The 20,259-nt window shown below is 36.6% G+C and overlaps 1 protein-coding gene across 5 annotated transcripts in view; it reads right to left on the reverse strand.

Moving 5' to 3' along the window:
* LOC127523913 (cadherin-18) overlaps positions 1-20,259 on the reverse strand; it is a 223,918-nt gene that overhangs the window by 36,223 nt on the left and 167,436 nt on the right. For all 5 annotated transcript variants that reach the window (XM_051915087.1, XM_051915086.1, XM_051915084.1 and 2 more), the window contains 3 exons: positions 19,193-19,312; positions 4,401-4,568; positions 2,351-2,538 (listed from right to left, as the gene is read on the reverse strand). In XM_051915087.1, coding sequence (XP_051771047.1) covers positions 2,351-2,538; positions 4,401-4,568; positions 19,193-19,312 — 476 coding nt within the window. The remainder of the gene's footprint in view (positions 1-2,350; positions 2,539-4,400; positions 4,569-19,192; positions 19,313-20,259) is intronic.

Below are 20,259 nucleotides of genomic sequence, written 5' to 3' on the forward strand. Positions count from 1 at the left end.
CGAAACAAGAACAGGATATGATGTCACGAGATGCGACCCTAAAAAGGACAGAATGCTCAAGAATACTTTTTTTTTTTTTTTTTCTCGTCATAGGAGCTACGCTGCCCATCTCAGTTCAGTACAGGTGTTGGAAAAGCCGTCTCCTTGCAGCAGATCTTCGTTTGTGTGCAATTCCTGACGCTGTTTTGACTCCTTTAGACAATTTATAAGCACTTTGTGAGTTCTCAGCTTCAAAATAACCAAGGGAACCGAACTACAAGTGTGAACACACCCTCAACTGGATTACAAATATACACAATATTTTGCTTCAGTCAGTCAGTTTTAGCCACTTTCTTGGTGGCTTCTAGCAGTTTCAAGTACTTCAAAAAGTTATGAACTGAGATTATATTGAGGTCAGTCCTTTTTGCTTTCCGGAGCGCAGAAGCGAAATCATTCTCTAGATGGGGTCACGTCTGTAAACGCCATGAAACCTGCCCGACCTTCACCGTCCGTCTCGTCGGACAGATCTGGCAGGCATTTATTTACAAGATTGGCTTTAGGAAAACTCAGTATTCACTGAATTCACAGCTTTCCTGACCCACGGGACTGAGTGTGGAATTGAAGAAGCTCAGAATACAGAAAAGAGACCATTAATGAGCATCTGAGCCCCAAAGAGCGCCAGACGTCTGCTTGACCTAGTCTGGCTGGACAGATTATATATATCTGTCAGTGTATCCGTGTGATTTCTGTCTGCAGCTTCAGATATGCTGCTACTTTGACAACATCTTGACTGGGCAAATTATGCCATCCTTTTTCGTTATTTTGTTGAAGGTCTGCAAGAAACACTCAAGTGAAAGGTGTGAAAAATCAAATTGCAATCCAGAGGTTATTCAAATTTTGAACTTGCTAATGGGGTTTCATGTATGACTGCAACTTTTTCCCTTTTTTTCCTAGATTTTTGTATTTTTGCTCTTTCATGTCCCTGTTGACTCCACAGTCTAAATAAAGTGTTTATAAGTCTTCTGTGACATACACTGTAATGATAATACAAATTACATTTTCTGCTCTCTAGATATGACTCATGTCCTTCTTCCAGTGCAAGTTTTTTTTTTTTTGCCCATTTTATTGCCCACCCGGTAAAAGTTTGATCACTTACAAAATTAATATTACAGCTCTCCTCAATAAGCTGCAACATTTGAGACATCATTCATATCTGTAGTACAAATGACAAGTTAAGACCTAAAGTTTAATAGTTTGCTATTTCTACTCCAGGCACTTTTATTTCCCAGGTGTCAGTTTTTATTAAACAGATTTTAGATATATTAACAGATAAAACATATTTTTCTTTTTGTTATATGAAGTTGACAGTAAAACTTTTTATCATGTCTTTATCATTTATTTTTGATACTTATATTTGATCAAATGCCTTTATGTACGAATTTTATTGTTTAAACCTCATCCCAGAACAGAGTTTTTATATAGTTTTATTAATATTTTGAATTTTATTTATATATTTTCAGTTCTCATGTTAATTTTAAATTTTAGTTTAATTTTTAGTAATTTCATTATCTGCTTTTGTCAAATTTTTTTTTTTTTTTATATATATAAATATAGCTTTTTAGGTTGAGTTTATTTTTATTTCAGTTTTAGTTTAATTTTATTTTTTGCCAGTTAATATTTTTAGTGCTTCCACTTAAACATTTCAGTTTATTACCAAGGCAACATTTCTCATTTCTGTTTAGTTTCTCATTTTTGTTTAGTTTTTCCAACTAATATTGATATTGTATTTTATTTCATCTTTATTTCAGTTAACGGAAATGTTTGTAATAGTTTTAGTTAACGATAGTAACCCTGTCCTAGAGCTTCATTCTTAAAATAGATTTTTTTCTTTATACATTTCCTTTTTTTTACATTAACAAAGAGTGAATACATATAAACAAAGAGTGTAATAACCATAAATCATGTCAATATTTAGTATATTTAAAGTTTTCAAAAGTTAGTGTACTTGGTTACCCAGGATTTATGTTCATGTTAATTACCAATCAAGCTGTAATTTTGTAAAAATATGCAAACAAGTATGAATATTTAATTATTTGAGATATTGTAGAAATTACACTGTGGTGAAAATGTTCATTACATTTGGACAGAAATGACATGATTAACTGTGATGCATGTATATTCACTTGTGAACACTGTTAGTAAAGTATTTTAACAGAGTTTATTTTCTAAAAAGCCCTCAAACCCAAAAGTGTCCATAGTTGAAGAAACAGCCGCTTATTACTAAGGGTTTAGAAAACCCTCTAGCCCTAGTATGAGCGATAATAGTAGTGATGCATGTCTTAGTAAACGCCAATGAAAATGACAGCAATACCTTTCTCAGCGTGATAACACCCTCTCTAGTGTCTTTGTCTGTGGAGATGGAGAACATTCCGGCTCCCTCGGGGTTCAGGATGCTGTATTTGATCTCTGCATTGATTCCGATGTCCTCATCGTTGGCTTTGATCTTCCCCACTGGCTTCCCCACCTGTGCCGACTCTGGGACAAACACCTGGTAATTCTCTGCAGACATACACAAAAGCCCGCATGGTGGTTTGTTCGATTGGCTGTATGGTATTTTGAAGCATATCTATCATGATGCCTCTTTCCGAAATGTGCCTCCGACCAAGCCACATTGAGCTATTCTAGAAGTATTTCAATATCACTGTCATGCCCCATAAACAACCACATTCCCAAACCACCTGATGGTAAAAGCTGAACGCAACAGAGCGCAACGTCATGGTCCACTTTTCCGACGGCCATGGTTCCAGAAGTATTTTGGGGATTTCAAAAGCTCTGATTTGCTTTGATCCATGGTAACAGCAACTTCTGTGATTGGTGGATCTTATTATTTAAAGAATTATGGCTTCTACAGAAGCATATCATACTGTGCCATTGCTTAATAATGGAACTTGTAGTCTGTCTTAAAAGGTTTATACATTATCCTTAAAAACACATGTTTCTAGGGAGGAAATGAACGGTATTTTTTTACTTCCAGAACCCTGCTGTTGTGCTCTGTTTCTGTGGATAAAAATAAGACAACAAAAACTGAAGATCCAAGACTCATAATTGGATGCTTACACAATAAAACACAGTGTCCCTGCCTCTATTCTCTTCATGCTAATTAATGATAAAAAATTACACCGCAATACACAATTTATATGACTCATCTGATAGTGAGACTGCATCTACAATATATAAAGTATATTTCCATCTCTTCCACCTAATTATATAGTATCCATAAGAAAGCCCTTGAGAAAATGAACAGTTTTCTTATGAATGTCTGGAAAAAAAACTACTTTAAGAGAGAGAGAGAAAAAGTTACAACAGCACAACAACAGTTACAACAGCATCCTGTATGGTTAACCTTCAAACAGTAATGAGGATATTTGCAAAAGATGAAGAATCTGAGAAAAGCGAGGTCAAGCTATTTCGGTTCTTTTTGCCAAGATCTAAAGTATAATGAACAAGAAGCCCTTCAACATCTCACAGTTTTGCTTAAAAAAGTGTTCAGGAGTGAAAATTCAGTTCCAGCTCTGTTCCAAAAGCTAGTCAGTTGCCTACAGACTTCAAAGGTTGCATCTTAAGTCAAATAGAGCGCAACAGTCGGGTTCCAGAGGTAAAAATTCCATTCAGTTTCTCCATAGGGAAATTGATTTTTAATGATAACTTATAAACCTTTAAAGACAGCCTTTGAGCTACGACGTTGTTAATCGATAGTATTTGCTTCTGTTGAAGCTGTTAGACTGCATTATTTAAACTTAGTTTTAAAATAATCATGATTAACAGCAGAATTCGTGGTGAAAAACTACATTACCCATGATGCTGTACAGAAAATTCCACCAATCAGTGTCGAAACAAGCAAAGCCCTCCAAAATGTCTCGTTAGCCCCACCCACTCCTATGAAGCACCCCAAATTACATAACCCCTACGGCCACCCTACGCTCTCAAAATACTTTATATATATATGCATATTTTGCAATAAACTTGCTGTTCGCAATGCTTCATGGGATTGTAGTACTTTCTATCACTAAAGCCATTAAGTACACAGTCTTGTACCTTTTTTTCCCGATTTTCAATTACTTTTTTGCTTCAAATCAAAGTTTGTAATGTTATGATGCACCTCGTATAGCTGATTGGCTTGGTTCGTGGCTTATAATGCTTTAATAAAGTATTTTTTAACTCCATAAGTGACAGATTTGGAACGCTGTACATAGGCAGCAACTCTGTGCATTATATGAACAGAAAACACTTATGATGTCTTATAATACTGCCTTAACAGGTTGAACACTACGTTTTGGAGCTGAACCAACATCTGCTGATGTCCTTCTACAGCAATATGTTGCCACCTTATTTAGTATTCACAGTTTTTTAACATTACTCACTCTGAGGGAATTTTGGTGGGTTGTCATTGATGTCAGTTAGCGTGATGTTGACCGTGGTGGAGCCCGACAGCCCTCCCACCTGCCCTGCCATGTCTTTGGCTTGAATCACCACTGAGTAATGTTCTCTCGCCTCTCGATCCATGTCTGCCAGAGCTGTTCTGATGATACCTGCAAAACATACACACAAACATATGGTCGCTTACGCACATAATTTGTATAAATGTAAGGGTTAATAAAGTGATAAGCCACAAGCACCTGCATGTTACAGTCCCTTACCAATATAATGTAAGAAACCAATATTATAAAAATACCTGGTTGCATTCTCACACACATATTGTTCAATTTATTATCATTGTGGTAAAAACATGAACAATTGATGATTCTTATTTATACTTCTTGGATTAGTCTAGTTATGTATCAGAAGAATGGAATGCAGTGGTGATGGAGTGTGACTTTTTGTTAAACTTGTTAAAATAAAACAGGTAAGTGCTCTTGAGTCTGGGAGGTCTTTTCTCTGCCAAGGTCAGTTTCTATATGCCTTTCACTATCATTCAAATGACAATAAAACCTTGAAGTACTGGTGAATTGAACCATAGTCTTCAATCATACACAACTCAACAATGACATGCATACAAAGACACAAATGCACTCACAGAACAGTGAGTGCTAGATATGGACAATTCTGTTGATTGTATGGTAAAAGTTACTTATTTTCACTGTTGTGTGTTGCTAGAGTGTTATAATGGTTGCAAAAGTGCTTACTAGCTAAAGTCAAAAGAGATGACAGTAAATCAGGCCCACATCTGAGGCCAAACTAACAATCTAATTGTTAAAAATTGGTAAAAACCTACCCATATCACCAAACCTGTCCCTAACCTTACCCGTATTCCACCTCAATAGTAGCACAAGTGTTTTGGAATACAATATGAACACAATAAGTACATTGTACTTATCTGTTGATGTAAGTACATAGTAGACACCTTATATAAATTGTGACCAAAATTTCATCTAACAGTTGAGATTTCAGTTAAATTTTAGTTGTACTGAACAATTTTACCTCAGGATAACATACTTATTTTTTTCACTTTGTGCATAATACACATGCAATGTCAAAAATGTTTATTCAAAATTTACAAACAAACAAACAAAAAAGTTAGTAACAACTGAAACCACTCATACGCAAGAATCACACACTCTTGGTACCAGAGTAGGAACAGGTGCATTATAGTACGAGGTGCGAGGTTCCTCTGCATAAAGATGCAGATTCTCGTTTGTACAGCTGGCTAATCAGAGGCATGTAATCTGGGTCAGTATTTATGGTGTTTGAACTTGTTTTGAAGATGGCACACTTGGCACTGCTCGAGGATCTTGCTGTGCGTCTTTAGAGAGCATCACGTTTGCCGAGAGCAGGAAGCACGAAAGGAAAGGGTGTGCGGAGAGCCCTTATATGGACATGGTTTGGGTGTGTTTTATGCAAATTACTCACTTTGGGCACGCGGTCGCTCATTCAGAATACTCCAAAATCATTACCGTTAGAACAAGGTTAAGAACAAATTCATGTGCGTACACAAGTGTTGTGAATTAGGTGGAACTTTTTCATGAGAAGTTCTCCTGTGCGTAAAAATACGAATAATCCATGCAGTTATTAGTGAATGAGAGCCTATGCTTTCATTTACATTTTTTTCTGCATTGTCAATTATTTAAGTACATACTTTTTAAAAATATTTTCGTAACATTTAGGTGAAATTTAAGTCAAAAGTATATCCAGGAACCAATTCAGTGGCAATCCACTGATTCACCCTGAGAGACCCTCACACCCGCCCAAACACGTCTCTGAATCACTACCGCCTCACACAATGTCACACAATGTCTGGCAGTTCCTTTCCTCTATCTCTTTGTGTCTCACAATGTCTGTCTTTCTCTCACTCAAATCTCCCTCCCTCTCCTTCTCACCTTTGTACTGTGCCACAGACTTAAAGTCCTCACTGATGATCAAACCCACAGTCAGATGGCAATCACAGATCACAAAAACGCAATTGCTGGAAAATCCAGAACTACATAATAGTAGGTAGGGATGAGAGGTAATTTTTGGAAATTTGGTAATCAATTCATAGTTCTTGTGCCATCACTATCACTTTCCATTATTTTAGTCTTTTGTAAAATTCCCTTTAAGCCGGGTTCAGACTGTACAGTTTATAATAGTCCTTTATGACTGTTGATTGACTGTATGAACATGATCCTGGCTGTAATCCACATCATGCTGTAGGATCTCAGCTGTCATTAATGTCAGACTGAACGACAGTCAAGATGTGTTAAAACGGAAGCACGCAAGAAGACTCATTCTCAGTTTTATGTCATCAATCCATGACACGTTCAGTAACTACGAGGTTCATTTACATGCGGGATAGAAATGGTGGCTAGCAAACAAAAACAAACTAAAAAAAAAAAAAAAAGAAGAAAGAAAACTGGGGGGAAAAAACAAGATGTGTGTGGAGCAAGTGGTGGTTTGTTGTGATCTCACTATTGCGTCATCAGGTTCTGTGCGCCTATTGGTTCTTGATTTGATAGTTGTCATAGGAGAAGCAGGACAGCGCCTCAAAACTTCTGACATTTCGTCAAAGGTAAGATTTGATGGCAAAGGTCATTAATCGGCTGTCGGTGAACTTGCGATCAAAGACTTCAGATTTTGGCCTAGGATCAGAGGAATCTTTTAGGATTCACAAAATCTGTCTCAGACGGCCAAATCGTGGCTAAAAGCGTACAATGTGAATCCGGCTTTAACTGACAAAAGCCATTTCCTACTGACATCATCTAAAGTGACATCGTTTTGGAGGGAAAACAACAGCACCAAAATCAGTGGGATTTGATGGATTATGATGATTTGTGGTTTAGTTTTTTTGTCTAAAATAAGCATAATATACAAGCATAATGTTTTAAAAGAACAAAATATATAAATAAATAAAGCCATTACTCAGTGAGGAAATGGCAGTTGGCTTATACAGTACATATCTACTACTTTTCAAAAGTTTGGTGTTGTAAGGCTTTAAAAAAAAAAAAAAAAGATTTATTTTTGGCTTTATTATGATAGGACAGTAAGTACACAGGAAGCGAAGAGAGAGGGGGGTGGGGGGGGGGGGGGGGGTGGGGGGCAGGATCTGCGAGCCGGGACTCGAACTCGGTTCGCCCGAAGCGCAACGCTACTATATGCCATTGCGCTGCCCACAAGGTTATCGGCACCAACAAGGTTTTTTAACCTTTTTGAAAGAAGTCTCCTGTGCTCACAAGTATGCATTTAATTATTCAAAAATACAGTTATATTGTGAAATATTATTACCATATAAAATTACCATTTTCTATTTTAATATATCTTAAAATGTAATTTATTCCTGTGATGCAAAGCTGAATTTTCAGCATCATTACTCCAGTCTTCAGTGTCACATGTTCTTTCAGAAACATTCATGCTGAATTTATGCTTAAGAAACATTTCTTATTATTATCGATGTTGTAATCTTCTTCTGTGATTACATCCCGACAACAACAGAAACTTCTCCAGACGGGCAAAATATGTTCAGAATGTTAGATTTTATTTGTGTCAGATTTGAAGGATGTTCAGTCAAGGAGGAACGGCAGGAACAATCGCTCTTTACAAAATGAAAGTGTTATCAGACAATCCAATCCTGCTTTATATTTGCTTGAAAACAATAGCGTTGGTAGCCTGCGGCTTCCTCTGATAGAGGGGTTCGACTGACACACAGTCAATACACACAACAGATTACAGACTCATGAATAAACAGGCTGGGTGTTTAAGTCAGGCTCCGGACCGACTCTAAAGAGGAATTTAGCGCGCCGTTTGCAACCCTATAATTGACTGATTCATTTTTCACTTTAATTTATTAGTGCAAACTGAGAGAAAATATTGATTTGTCATTATTACACTGAAAAGTGGTTTTGCGTAGACAATAAATAACCGTCGCTTTTCTCCATTATTGACTAAAATCATCCTGAATCTTTTTTTAAATACTGGTTTTGTTTCATTTCCCTCATGATAATGAAGAACTAGAATAAACACGCAAAGAAATGATGATGACGCCAGCGTTCTGTGCTCATACCCTGACGGCCTGTTCTCCTCATGTGAAGAGTGTTGGCTTGACAGGCTCAGGATTAGCTGTCTGTGGGCAGGTTACAACATTAGATGTGGGTCGAGGCACGAGTGACCGGAGGCAACAATATTAACATGCAGGGCAAGTGAGGTTGACATTGTCACCTGTCACAGTGAGAGCAGGGCAAAGGCCTGCATAATGCACTGGGGACAGACCAGGATATCTTGTACTGTTCCAAAAATACCCAAGAGAACAGTCACACAATTGAACTTTCTTACTGGGTTTTTATAGACAGTGCAAAACTGACCACCATTATTGCAAGGGTGCTGTGAGTGGTTGCAAGGGCACTGATGTGTGTTGCTAGGGTGTTTTAGTGGTTTCTAAGTGAAGTCAAAAGAGACACTGATTCAGGCCCATATCTGAGGCCAAACAGCAAACTAATTATTAAAAAATACAATTTAAATAAAACATTTCACAATTGAACTTTATAGCATTTATCTTAAATAGAAAGCTTTTGTAACATTATAAATGTCTTCTGTGTCACTTTTGATCAATTTAATGCATCCTGGCTGAAGTATTAATTTCTTTCCAAAAAAAAAAAAAAAAACAAACAAAAAAGCTAGCCAACCATCTTTTTTTCAAAGCTGCATGTGTTCTGGTTGGTTAAGCTAGCTGATGTGTACACAATCATGCCATGCCGGAGATCAGCATCGAAAACACAACATATGCTGATCTTTTCCTCAGGGCTGCACATAAATTCACCCTATTTATTGGGAAACTCATTAGCATTATAGTAAAAATGGTTTGGTGTCATCAAAAGGTCGAAAAGGAAAGCCATTATACTCAATCTGCACTACAAGTAAGTGTTGTGATACACGAAAACCAGATTGCAGTGTTATTTTAGTATCACTGACATACTATTATAATTTTTGTTAACTCTTTCCTTGGCCATTGACAGAATTTTTGGGCAATCCATGTTTTCGCTGTAATACTGTAGGGAGCACTATTATGTATCAAAAACACAGACGAAGAAGCAGAAACAAGTGAGAATAGTTGAAGAATAATTGCTTACACTCATGTAAGCTAACATGATCTTTAAACATTAAACGACATATGAATCAAAACTGCCAAATGTTACAGAATGAAATGGCAAACCCATAAAGAGATATACGACTGTCTAAGCTTTTGGGGTGTTGATGGACTCGATCTATGTTTTGATTATCGTTGATTTTTGTTCAAAATGTTGCTTTTTTTAAACTTAAACTTATAAATTCAAGTGTTGATAACAAAGAATGCATGAGGCTAGATTTTTTTTTTTTTTTTTTTTTTAAGCAAAGGCTCTGTTCTTTCTTTTAATATATTGTGCGTTCAGATATTCAACATATACAACATATTCTGGAGGACATGAAAATTTTGTCAAAATGATCAAAAATGCTGACGCTGACTGGCAATTCTGTTTTCATTTTAATCTGAGTTTTAGTAATTTTGTTTTTGTCTTTTTTATTATTATTATTTTTTTTTTTTAAAATATGTATATAGTTTTAATTTAGTTTAAGTTATTTTTGTACTTCAACTTTTTTATACTTTGAACTAAACAAAAATGAGAATTTTTATATATCTATATATTTGATTGTATTTAAGTTAGTTTATTTTATTTCAAATAATGAAAATGTTTTTATGGTTTCGGTTTTAGATTTAGTTAACGATAACCCTGGATCTCACCCACCATAACTAAGAAAACCTGCAAAATCTGGCACTTGTAGAGTAGTGCACTTGCATTTTAGCTGTATTGCTGGTGTTAAATGCTCTCTTCCATTTATTTTTTTATCATCTGTGAATCTCCCACATCCCAATCCAAGGGGTATGTCTCCATCCCACCCCTCAAACCTGTTGGATCTGTCACCAGTTCTGGGACCTCATCATTTACAAATGAGAAGAGGCATTAAAAAACACAATGTCATAAACACACCCAAGTCATCTCCTAATACATACCGCAAGTGAACCGTAGGTTGGAAGATTTCCCAGAATGCATCTCAGCAAACAAAAGCCCAGCACAATGGTACAAAAGGAGGTTTGTAAACTTTCCAAAATGAATCTCCCATCCATTTCTCCTGCTTTAATGCCATAACTCCATTTCTAGCCTGCCAACGCTCGAGCCCCAGCGGCGTAGCAGAGATATTACCCGAGCTGTAGCATTACTTAACTTAGGCTCCTAAGGCAACACAAGTCTCTGGCATACAGCCATTCACTCCATTAAAACAACACAAAGACTAATGTTGTGACCTTTTCTTCATTTGTCAGGGGTGAGGGAGTGTCTCTCTGCAGCTATCACTCAAGTTTATTGTGTGGGATTGGTAAGTGCTCTTGAGGAAATATGAAACAGGCTTGCTGTAAATGAGGGAAAGTGTAGTATTTGTTATTAGGATGTACAAAGAAGGCTTCCAGGAAGCCCCCCAAAAATGAAAACCCAAACGAAATCCCATCCATCCTTCCATCAGAGCCCACTTCAGACCAGCAGCATCAAGAACCCCACAGCATTCTTCCTTTGAGCTGAAGAACCAGCCTGAGGTCTCTATGGAAACCAGATAAGCCAATTCCACACAGCCGTCGAGGAACAAGTGGCAAGTCTGACCCAGGGTTAGCTGAGTGAGCAAAACTGTTTTAAGCCTTTTACTGGTCTCTCCCACTACACTTCTGTCTGTAATCTCCTATCGCTTCTTCTTATTCCCTCTCGCTCCGTAGGTTTTCACAGGCTGTAAATTTATAGAGAAGGTCAATCTAGGTGAGCAAAGGGGATTATGGGAAATTACCTATGACCTGGTTGAGTGCTAAGAGCCGTTCACACAGGACGTTGTGCAGTTTACTTCTGCAGCCTGGTGGATTTAAACAGGATATTCAGCATGATGAATTATGTTATCATTACTCACCCTCATGTCATTTCAGACCTTTATGATTTACTTTCTTCTGATGTTTTGAATGGCTCAGTATTTTTGTCCATTTAATGAAAGTCACTGTGCTCCAATATTGTTTTAAACACCACTGACTTTCATTATACAAACAAAAACAGTTGAAACATTTCAAAATATGTTCTTTTCTTGTCCACAGAAGAACAAAAGTCATGCAGGTTTGGAACAATGTGAGGGCAGTGTTGTTAATGCTAACTAAAACTATTAAACATCATTTCCGTTAATTGAAATAAAGCTTCCATTGGAAACTAACGGAAATGATTTTAAGTAAAGATAAAAAAAAAAAAAAAAAATTAAAACTAAAATAAAAATTATATATATATATATATATATATACACACACACACACACACACACATAGTGCTGTCAAATTGATTAATCATGATTAACTACATCAAACATAAAACTTTTATGTTAGATGAGATTAATAATGAGTAATCAATAATCCATCCATCCATATATAATATATGTGTGTGTACACATATATTACATATGGATGGATGGATTATGTGTAACTTTTATGTTAGATGCGATTAATCGCGATTAATCAATTTGACAGCCCTAATATACACACACACACATAGGTCGATATCTATCTATCTATCTATCTATCTATCTATCTATCTATCTATCTATCCATCCATCCATCATGTAGACGGGACAGTTTCAGAGGTATTTTGATAAAAGACATGCAACCAAAAAAATCCTTTAATTTGAAAAACATGCACCGAATGGCACACAATGCCAAAAGATCGATTATGATCTCATGTTGACTTCAAAAACAGCCCTGTGTGAATGACACCTTAGACTGCAAGACATAGTAATCATACGATCTAGATTCAAAACGAAAAGGCTACACCCAATTCAAAGAGTTACTGCATTGTATATTATATTGTGATAAATTTGCCTGTGATAAATATGTGCTCTTTTTTCCTCCGGAGGTAAAAATAGCGCAGGAGAGGTTGGTAATATGTTGGAAAGCATTAGCGGCTGGGGAAGGCCTTGACAAACTGGCATGCTTTTCTAATTTGATCAGAACAGGAAGTTTCACTAATCCTTCCTTTTAGAGACTCCCTGATCTGTGTCAGAGAAGCTCTAAACTCACACACTAAAGCCCTCCAGACTCCCTGATCAGCAGAGAAATTAGCCTACTTATGTGTATGAGTATGTGTGTGCGTACGAGAGAGGTTCCTACGCTTTGCCCATCATCGAGGCCTATGAAATTGGGAATTCTGATTACTCCCTGGAACAAGAAAAAGGGGAAGAAAAAGATCCGACCTCCCTTATTAACAAGCTTAACGTCTAGCTTTACGTGTGCCAGTGAGTGGGACATGTTTGGCCTCTGCACTGCCATTAACTGATAATGAGGTATCTTCACAGAACAATGCTTTCTTTATATCTTAAAGAATACGCTGAATTTCAAATCATAAATCAACAGGGGTGATGCAAACTTGCCAAGTTTGTGACAATCATTAGCATTGCTTGCTAAGAAAACATCACTATTACTACTGTTCAGTTAGGGTTAGTGATTTAAACAAACCCTGTTTATGCTACAGACATTAAAGGGTTAGTTCACCCAAAAATAAAAATTCTGTCATTAATTACTCACCCTCATGTCGTTCCACACCCGTAAGACCTTCTTCAGAACACATATTAAGATATTTTTGATAAAATCCGATGGCTCAATGAGGCCTCTATTGCCAGCAAGATAATTAACACTTTCAAATGCCCAGAAAGGTACTAAAGACATATTTAAAACAGTTCATGTTACTACAGTGGTTCAACCTTAATGTTATGAATTGATGAGAATACTTTTTGTGCACCAAAAAAACAAAATAATGACTTTATTCAACAATATCTAGTGATGGGCGATTTCAAAACACTGCTTCATGAAGCTTCGAAGCTTTACAAATCTTTTGTTTCGAATCAGTGGTTCGGAGCGTGTATCAAACTGCCAAAGTCACGTGAACCATTAAAATTTCGAAACACTTATGACGTAACAAAGCCTCGTTTACTGAAATCACATGACTTCGGCAGTTTGATACACGTTCCGAACCACTGATTCAAAACAAAAGATTCGTAAAGCTTCGAAGCTTCATGAAGCAGTGTTTTGAAATCGCCCATCACTAGATATTGTTGAAGAAAGTCATTTTTTTTTTTCTTTTTGGCTCATAAAAAGTATTCTTGTCACTTCATAACATTAAGGTTGAACCACTGTAGTCACATGAACTGCTTTAAATACATTTTTAGTAGCTTTCTGGGCATCTGAAAGTGTTAATTATCTTGCTGGCAATGACGGCCTCACTGAGCCATTGGATTTTATCAAAAATATCTTAATTTGTGTTCAGAAGGTCTTACAGGTGTGGAACGACATGAGGGGGAGTAATCAATGACAGAATTTTCATTTTTGGTGAACTAACCCTTTAATGATGCCTCAAATTGGTGGGGGTAAAAAAGCCCATAAACTTGCACTGAAGAAGGAACCAAAGCCATACTGAGAAAACTTGTAACCAATAACCAACCAACCGAAACACCAAACGTTCACTAGCAACTATCTAGAACACCTTAGCAATGCCGACAACACCCTTGCATCATGATGATAAGCTTTGCACTATCAAACACTACTCAAGTTTTCCTTTCATCTAGTTAATTATTAAACATTCATTAGGAAGAGTCACTGTGCTTGTTAACTGCTAGTTTATATATGAGCAGAATAAATCCCAACACTTGACATTAATATCTCCTCTGTTTCGAATGGAAATTAACCAAATAAATAAATAAATAAATAAAGCCATTGCTTTTAGTTAACTACTATTTATTGTAATGGAGCAGAAGGTTGAGCACAAAGCCCTAACCGTGGCATTAAACTTCTGTTTACAGCGCCACCAGTTAGAGCTGAACTAAATTAAACTGTATATTACTACTTTAGCATTCTCCTCCTAAATGACATGTCCTTTTCTGGCCCTGACTTTGTTATTCTTTCTGGGTGCATCTGCTGACCTAATGACCACAATCATCACATCCAGCTCAAAACAATACGGCTGCGCTTACCATATAATCAAAGCAAGATTGACTATTGACTAGCGCTCTCTCGGTTGAATTGATTCATGTGGGCTTCTCCTCTATCTCCTAGGGTGCTTTATCTAAAGTTTTTAATCCCGCTTGTCGTCTATATTTGTGTTCTCTGACATCCTGAGAAAAAGAATTTAACCGCCAATTACCAGTGAAGCCATTCAATAGCACATTAAAGGGCGGGAGGTGATAGCATCTCATTTCCAAGAGATGATTTGAGTTTGCCTGCAGCTTTGAGAGCACATTAGGTGTGTTGGAAATGAGCAGTGTTTGACTTTCTAATTGTGAGTTTTCTAATTGGATGGCAAAAATTTTGTACATAGTAAACAATAATCAGCACTGAATCATCCACACATTCTTTTTTAACTAAAACTTTCATGCAACCATAACATATGCCTTCATATTATGGTTAAAACTGAAAATGAGCAAACACACACACACACACACACACACACACACACATATATATATATATATATATATAAGTGACAGTAAAGACATTTATAATGTTCAAATAAAAGATTTTTACTGAAAAAAAAAAAAAAAAAAAAAAAAAAAGTATCGTGTACCATGGTTTCTTGATCACCGAATCAGCATATTAGAATGATTTCTGAAGGATCATGTGACACTGAAGACTGGAGTAACGATGCTGAAAATTCAGCTTTGCCATCACAGGAATAAACTACATTTTAAAACATATTAAAATAGAAAACAGTTATTTTAAATTGCAATAATATTTCACAATATTTCTGTTTTTACTGTATTTTTATTAAATAAATGCAACCTTGGTGAGCACAAGAGACCTCTTTCAGAAACCCACACACACACACACACACACACACACACACACACACACTTCTAAAATGCAAAACTGACAATTTATTAAGATATATTACAGGTTATTCAAATAGTGTTTTAATTAGTAATCGTTTCATGTGTGTCCTCTACGTTACTTCGCAACCCTAAAACGACAAAAGCCAGCTCTTAAAGGGATAGTTCACCAAAAAATGAAAATTCTGTCATCATTTACTCACCCTCAAGTAGTTCCAAACCTGTATGAATTTCTTTGTTCTGCTGAACACAAAGGAAGATATTTGGAAGAATGTCAGTAACCAAACAGATCTCGCCCCCCACTGACTACCATAATATTTATTTTTACTACTACAGTAGTCAATGGGGGGCGAGATCTGTTTAGTCCTGAACTACTTGAGGGTTAGTAAATGATGACAGAATTTTCATTTTTGGGTGAACTATCCCTTTAAGGCATCATCTTCAAAGAAGTTGCATCATTTTGGAGGGAAAAAACTGCAAAAAAACATGAATTTTATTTGGTGATTAGTTAATAAACATTCCATCCTGTAAATTAAAATGACAGAAATATCTAGAGATCCGATATATAGAGATCCGAAAATATCTAACTTCAAACTGACACCCTCATGTTGTCACCCTGTCAAGTGTACAGCATAACAGAAATGACCCACATAATGAAAATATTTTGTGGGGTTAAATGGGAAACACTGGATTCATCATCTCACCAGTCAAATTCAATCATGTCAGATATTGTAGAAATAAGAAATATTTGCTGTCAAAATTCATTCATATGCCTTTTGAGGTTCTGTGTGAAAAGGTCAATGTCGTTTAATTACGTTTAAAAAAATAAAAATATCTAACATGACTGTTGGGTTTTACTAACAGAACAAAAGCTTTTCAACACCATGCCATGAAAATAAAAAAGAGATAAGTCCCACAATCCTCCTAGCGATATAACACCCGATACAGCTGTTGACAGCAGGAAATATCAAGGAAGAATCTATATTAAAAGCAACCCTCCTCCACTGTCTGTCAGAATATATTAACAAGACGCAGATTAAGGGCTGACATACGAAATATAAAAGTCTTGCTAACATGACCTAGGGCATCATGCATAAAACTTTGCATTACCTTCTTTAAATACAAGGCAGAATCTGCATATACACCCACAGCACTGGGTCATCGCTTGAGCATCAGTGCTGGAACAAACTGTTGATATGCACATCTATAACTCTGTCTACTTTCTCATCTTTGTGGCTCGCACTCTTTGTATTTCCACAAGGTAGTTAAGTATTAGTATATTTCATTTCTTTAAAATAACTTGCACTGATGAATCATGCACAGTAAGACCCAAAATGTGTATTATGAAAGGACTTTGAAGTACTCACAATATGCGCTGACACCTCTCTGTATATCCATTTTATACATCTCCAAATGGGATATTTGTGTCTACAGTATTAAATGTCCCGAAAGGTAGTTTGTGAGAGATTGAAAGTGAAGTATCGCTAACGGGCAATGCAGTAAAGCAAGACTAAGTCAATCTTTCTTGTCTTTTTTTTCTTTCTCTTTCTGAATCGGTTCTCATGTCTCCTGTCTGAATGCATTAAGTCCTTGTACACCATCTAAAATGAACTCAGTCTGGCAACACTGATACTGTCTCTCGCCACAATTCCATTAAGCATTTCATCTCTAAAAACTCTCATCAAAGTCATCGATATGCCTGCATGCTCTTGACAACTGTGTGAAACAAAATTCTTTATGGTTCCCCTGCAAACTGCTACATTCGTCTTTACTAAAGGCCAAATGTTCACAAATCTGGATGGACTGTATTATCAGAGCACGAGTCTGTCAGCGCTGATGGACGGGATTTACGAGAGCATGTTTGGGTGAAGGCTGTGAGGTGTCTAGAGATTTTCACCAAAAAATTATTTTCAAAATAAGCAGTATACTGTGGCCCTGAATATATGGGTATGCATTGGTGCAGGCAAGTGTGTGTGTGTGTGTGTGTGTGTGTAAGAGGTAGTGAAGTGTGGGGTGTTTCAGCACCAGCAAATGTGATAAAGGCACAGAAGTTCTGTTAGTATTTCAGCACCATGGACAGCGGCAGTGTATTCCCTCTATACTACAAATGAAGGAAAACCAACAGTATGTTTGTGGAACTACTTGAAGATTTTACATGCATAATGTCAGATGTTATAAATGTTTCTGGCTTTAAAGTCAATGTGTTTGCAAAGATTTTAGCTCTGTAATCTGACCGGGCTATCCAGGTAAAACAGACATTCCTTGAACATGTAGAGCAGGATGCGATTTTAACTATTAGGAATTGGCTGTTTTCATTCTTCCATCATTCTTACTTTCCATCCTTTCTTCTTTTATTCTTTCCTTCATTCCTTTCTTTCTTTATTCTCCCTTCTCTTTTCTTTATATCTTTCCTTCAGTCATCTTTCTTTGTCTTTCTCTTACCTTCCTTCTTTTTATCTTTCCTTCTTTCTATCCTCACTTCCTTCCTTCTTTGACTTTTATTTCCCTTTGCTTTTCTTTCCTTAATTTTTCATTTCCATTATTGCTTATTTTTTCACCATCCCTGTTTCCCTTTCCTTTTGAATTTTCCTTATTTATTTGTCTTTTTTTATCTTATTATTTTTTCTTTTCATTCATTATTTTTCTTTCCATTATTCCTTTCTCTCCTCATTCCTTCCTTCCTTCCTTCCTTCCTTCCTTTTCTCTTGTCTGTCTTCCTTCTTTCCATTTCTTTCATTCCTTTCTTTGTTCCTTTTGCCTTCCTTCCTTCCATTTCTCCTTCCTTCCTTCTTTCCTTTCTTCCTTACTATCTGTCTTTATTCTTTTATTTCTCTTTCATTCCTTTCTTTTGTTCCTTTTGCCATCTTTCTGTCAATTTCTCCTTCCTTCCTTCCTTCCTTCTTGTTTGTCTTTCTTCTTTCCATTCCTCATTAATTCCTTCCTTTGTTCCTTTTGCTTTCCTTCCTTCCTTACTATCTGTCTTTATTCTTTTATTTCTCTTTCATTCCTTTCTTTTGTTCCTTTTGCCGTCTTTCTGTCAATTTCTCCTTCCTTCCTTCCTTACTTTCTTCTTGTCTGTCTTCCTTCTTTCCATTCCTCATTAATTCCTTCCTTTGTTCCTTTTGCTTTCCTTCCTTCCTTCCTTCCTGTCTGTTTGTCTTCATTCTTTCCATTTCTCTTGCATTCCTTCCTTCCTTTGTTCCTTTTGCCTTCTTTCCATTTCTCTTGTCTGTCTTCCTTCCATTTCTCTTGCCTTCTTTCCCTCCTTCCTTCCTTCCTTCCTCTTGCCTTCATCTCACTTTTTTTTCCTTCTTTCTATCTTTCCATCCTATTTCTTTTTCCCTTGACAAACACAAACTGTGCCTCTATAAACATTTTATGGTTCCTTGTAAAAACCCTCAAACAATGTCCACCTCTAATGAACACTAAATCCATCGCAAGGCACTCTGAATCTCTTTCTCTCTCCTGCCGTCTGTCTTTATCCCTGAAAGCCTTTACACAATGTTCTCTCCACCTCATTCTCCAGGGATGCTCTCCATTATAGAGCCAAGATCCAAACAATACTGCACGCATGTCAAGCTCTATTTCTGCACAGTAAAAGGTGGCGATGGTGTATTGTATTGCTCACAGCTGTTTTCTGATGAACAAGCTTCAGTCTAATATGAACAACTCATACAAAAAGGTAAGGCAAATCCCCTGTGTGTACTTTTTAATTGTACACCTACTAGAAAAAAATGCACCAGCAGCTCTAAACCTTCAAGCAATAAAAGCGCTTTGGATTATTTGCCTTTACAGACACTATGAACAGAAGTCATGAATTTACCAGTTTTGGGGTCGACGGAAAAGTAAGGTTGTCCGTGCAAAACGCTGTACACCACCCGCGCACTGTTTCCATACGTAGGGTCGTCTGCGTCTGTTGCTGTGACTTGAAAAACTGATGTACCTGCAGAAAGAGAGAGAATAAAGCATTGGTGCATGTGTTTGAAGGGCACAATTAATGTACTTAATGTGTTTGTGTGGAAGTATAATGTGTGGGAGAACAAAAATATCAAATTAAACAAAACACAAGTGGACTGTCCAAAACTATTCCTTAAACAACATCACATTTTCTTCATGTAGACCTAAAATAAGTCCCTCAAACACCAGGAGGGTTTCTCCACTGTTTCTGCTCAGACTGAGTCAACAAAGATTAAAGACAGTCTGGAAATGCAGTTGTGTGCTTTGTAATCTCTCTCTGTGTCTTTTAAGCCCTCTCGTTCCCTGCTCTGTCTTTGCTCATTTCAGCCATCCGCTTACAGTCTGTCTTTCTAGCATTCTTTTTTCCTCCCTCCAGCTGACAGTAGATTCCTTGTGCTGGCTCGGGTCACATTTCTCATCTGCACTTGTTCTTTCTCACTTTCATCACAGCTCACCAGGTTCAATCCATCCATCTGCATTGTCTGGTGCTGACTTACTGCAAACACCACAAAACATTTAATGCAGTTTTGAGGGCTGAAGCGTAAAATAGGATTATGGAGGCAGAATCTTGAATTTCCTTTTTTATCTCTCTCAGTCTCCTTGCAGTGTTAAATTATCTCTCTCTCTTAAAAAAAAAAGTTATTTTTGTCTTGTTTTCAAGTATTTTTATTCTAGTACACAGCAGATTTTTGTTCTGTGTTGTTGAATTGTATTGAAAAAAAAAGTTTGGGCTGGATAAAATAAAATAAAATAAAATAGGACTAAAAACTTACCACATATAAATCACAAATTCATTTTGTCATTTTGATTTCCTGAAGAAAACAACATTTTGAGACGATTACTTGAGAAGTAAAACTGTGTAAGATATTTAATTTTTTCAATACAAAACAAAACAGAAAGCATTTAAAGACTCGTAGACATACCCCACAGATC

The sequence above is a fragment of the Ctenopharyngodon idella genome, chromosome 12 (genome assembly GCF_019924925.1).
Source record: "Ctenopharyngodon idella isolate HZGC_01 chromosome 12, HZGC01, whole genome shotgun sequence".
NCBI classification, from domain to species: Eukaryota; Metazoa; Chordata; class Actinopteri; order Cypriniformes; family Xenocyprididae; genus Ctenopharyngodon; species Ctenopharyngodon idella.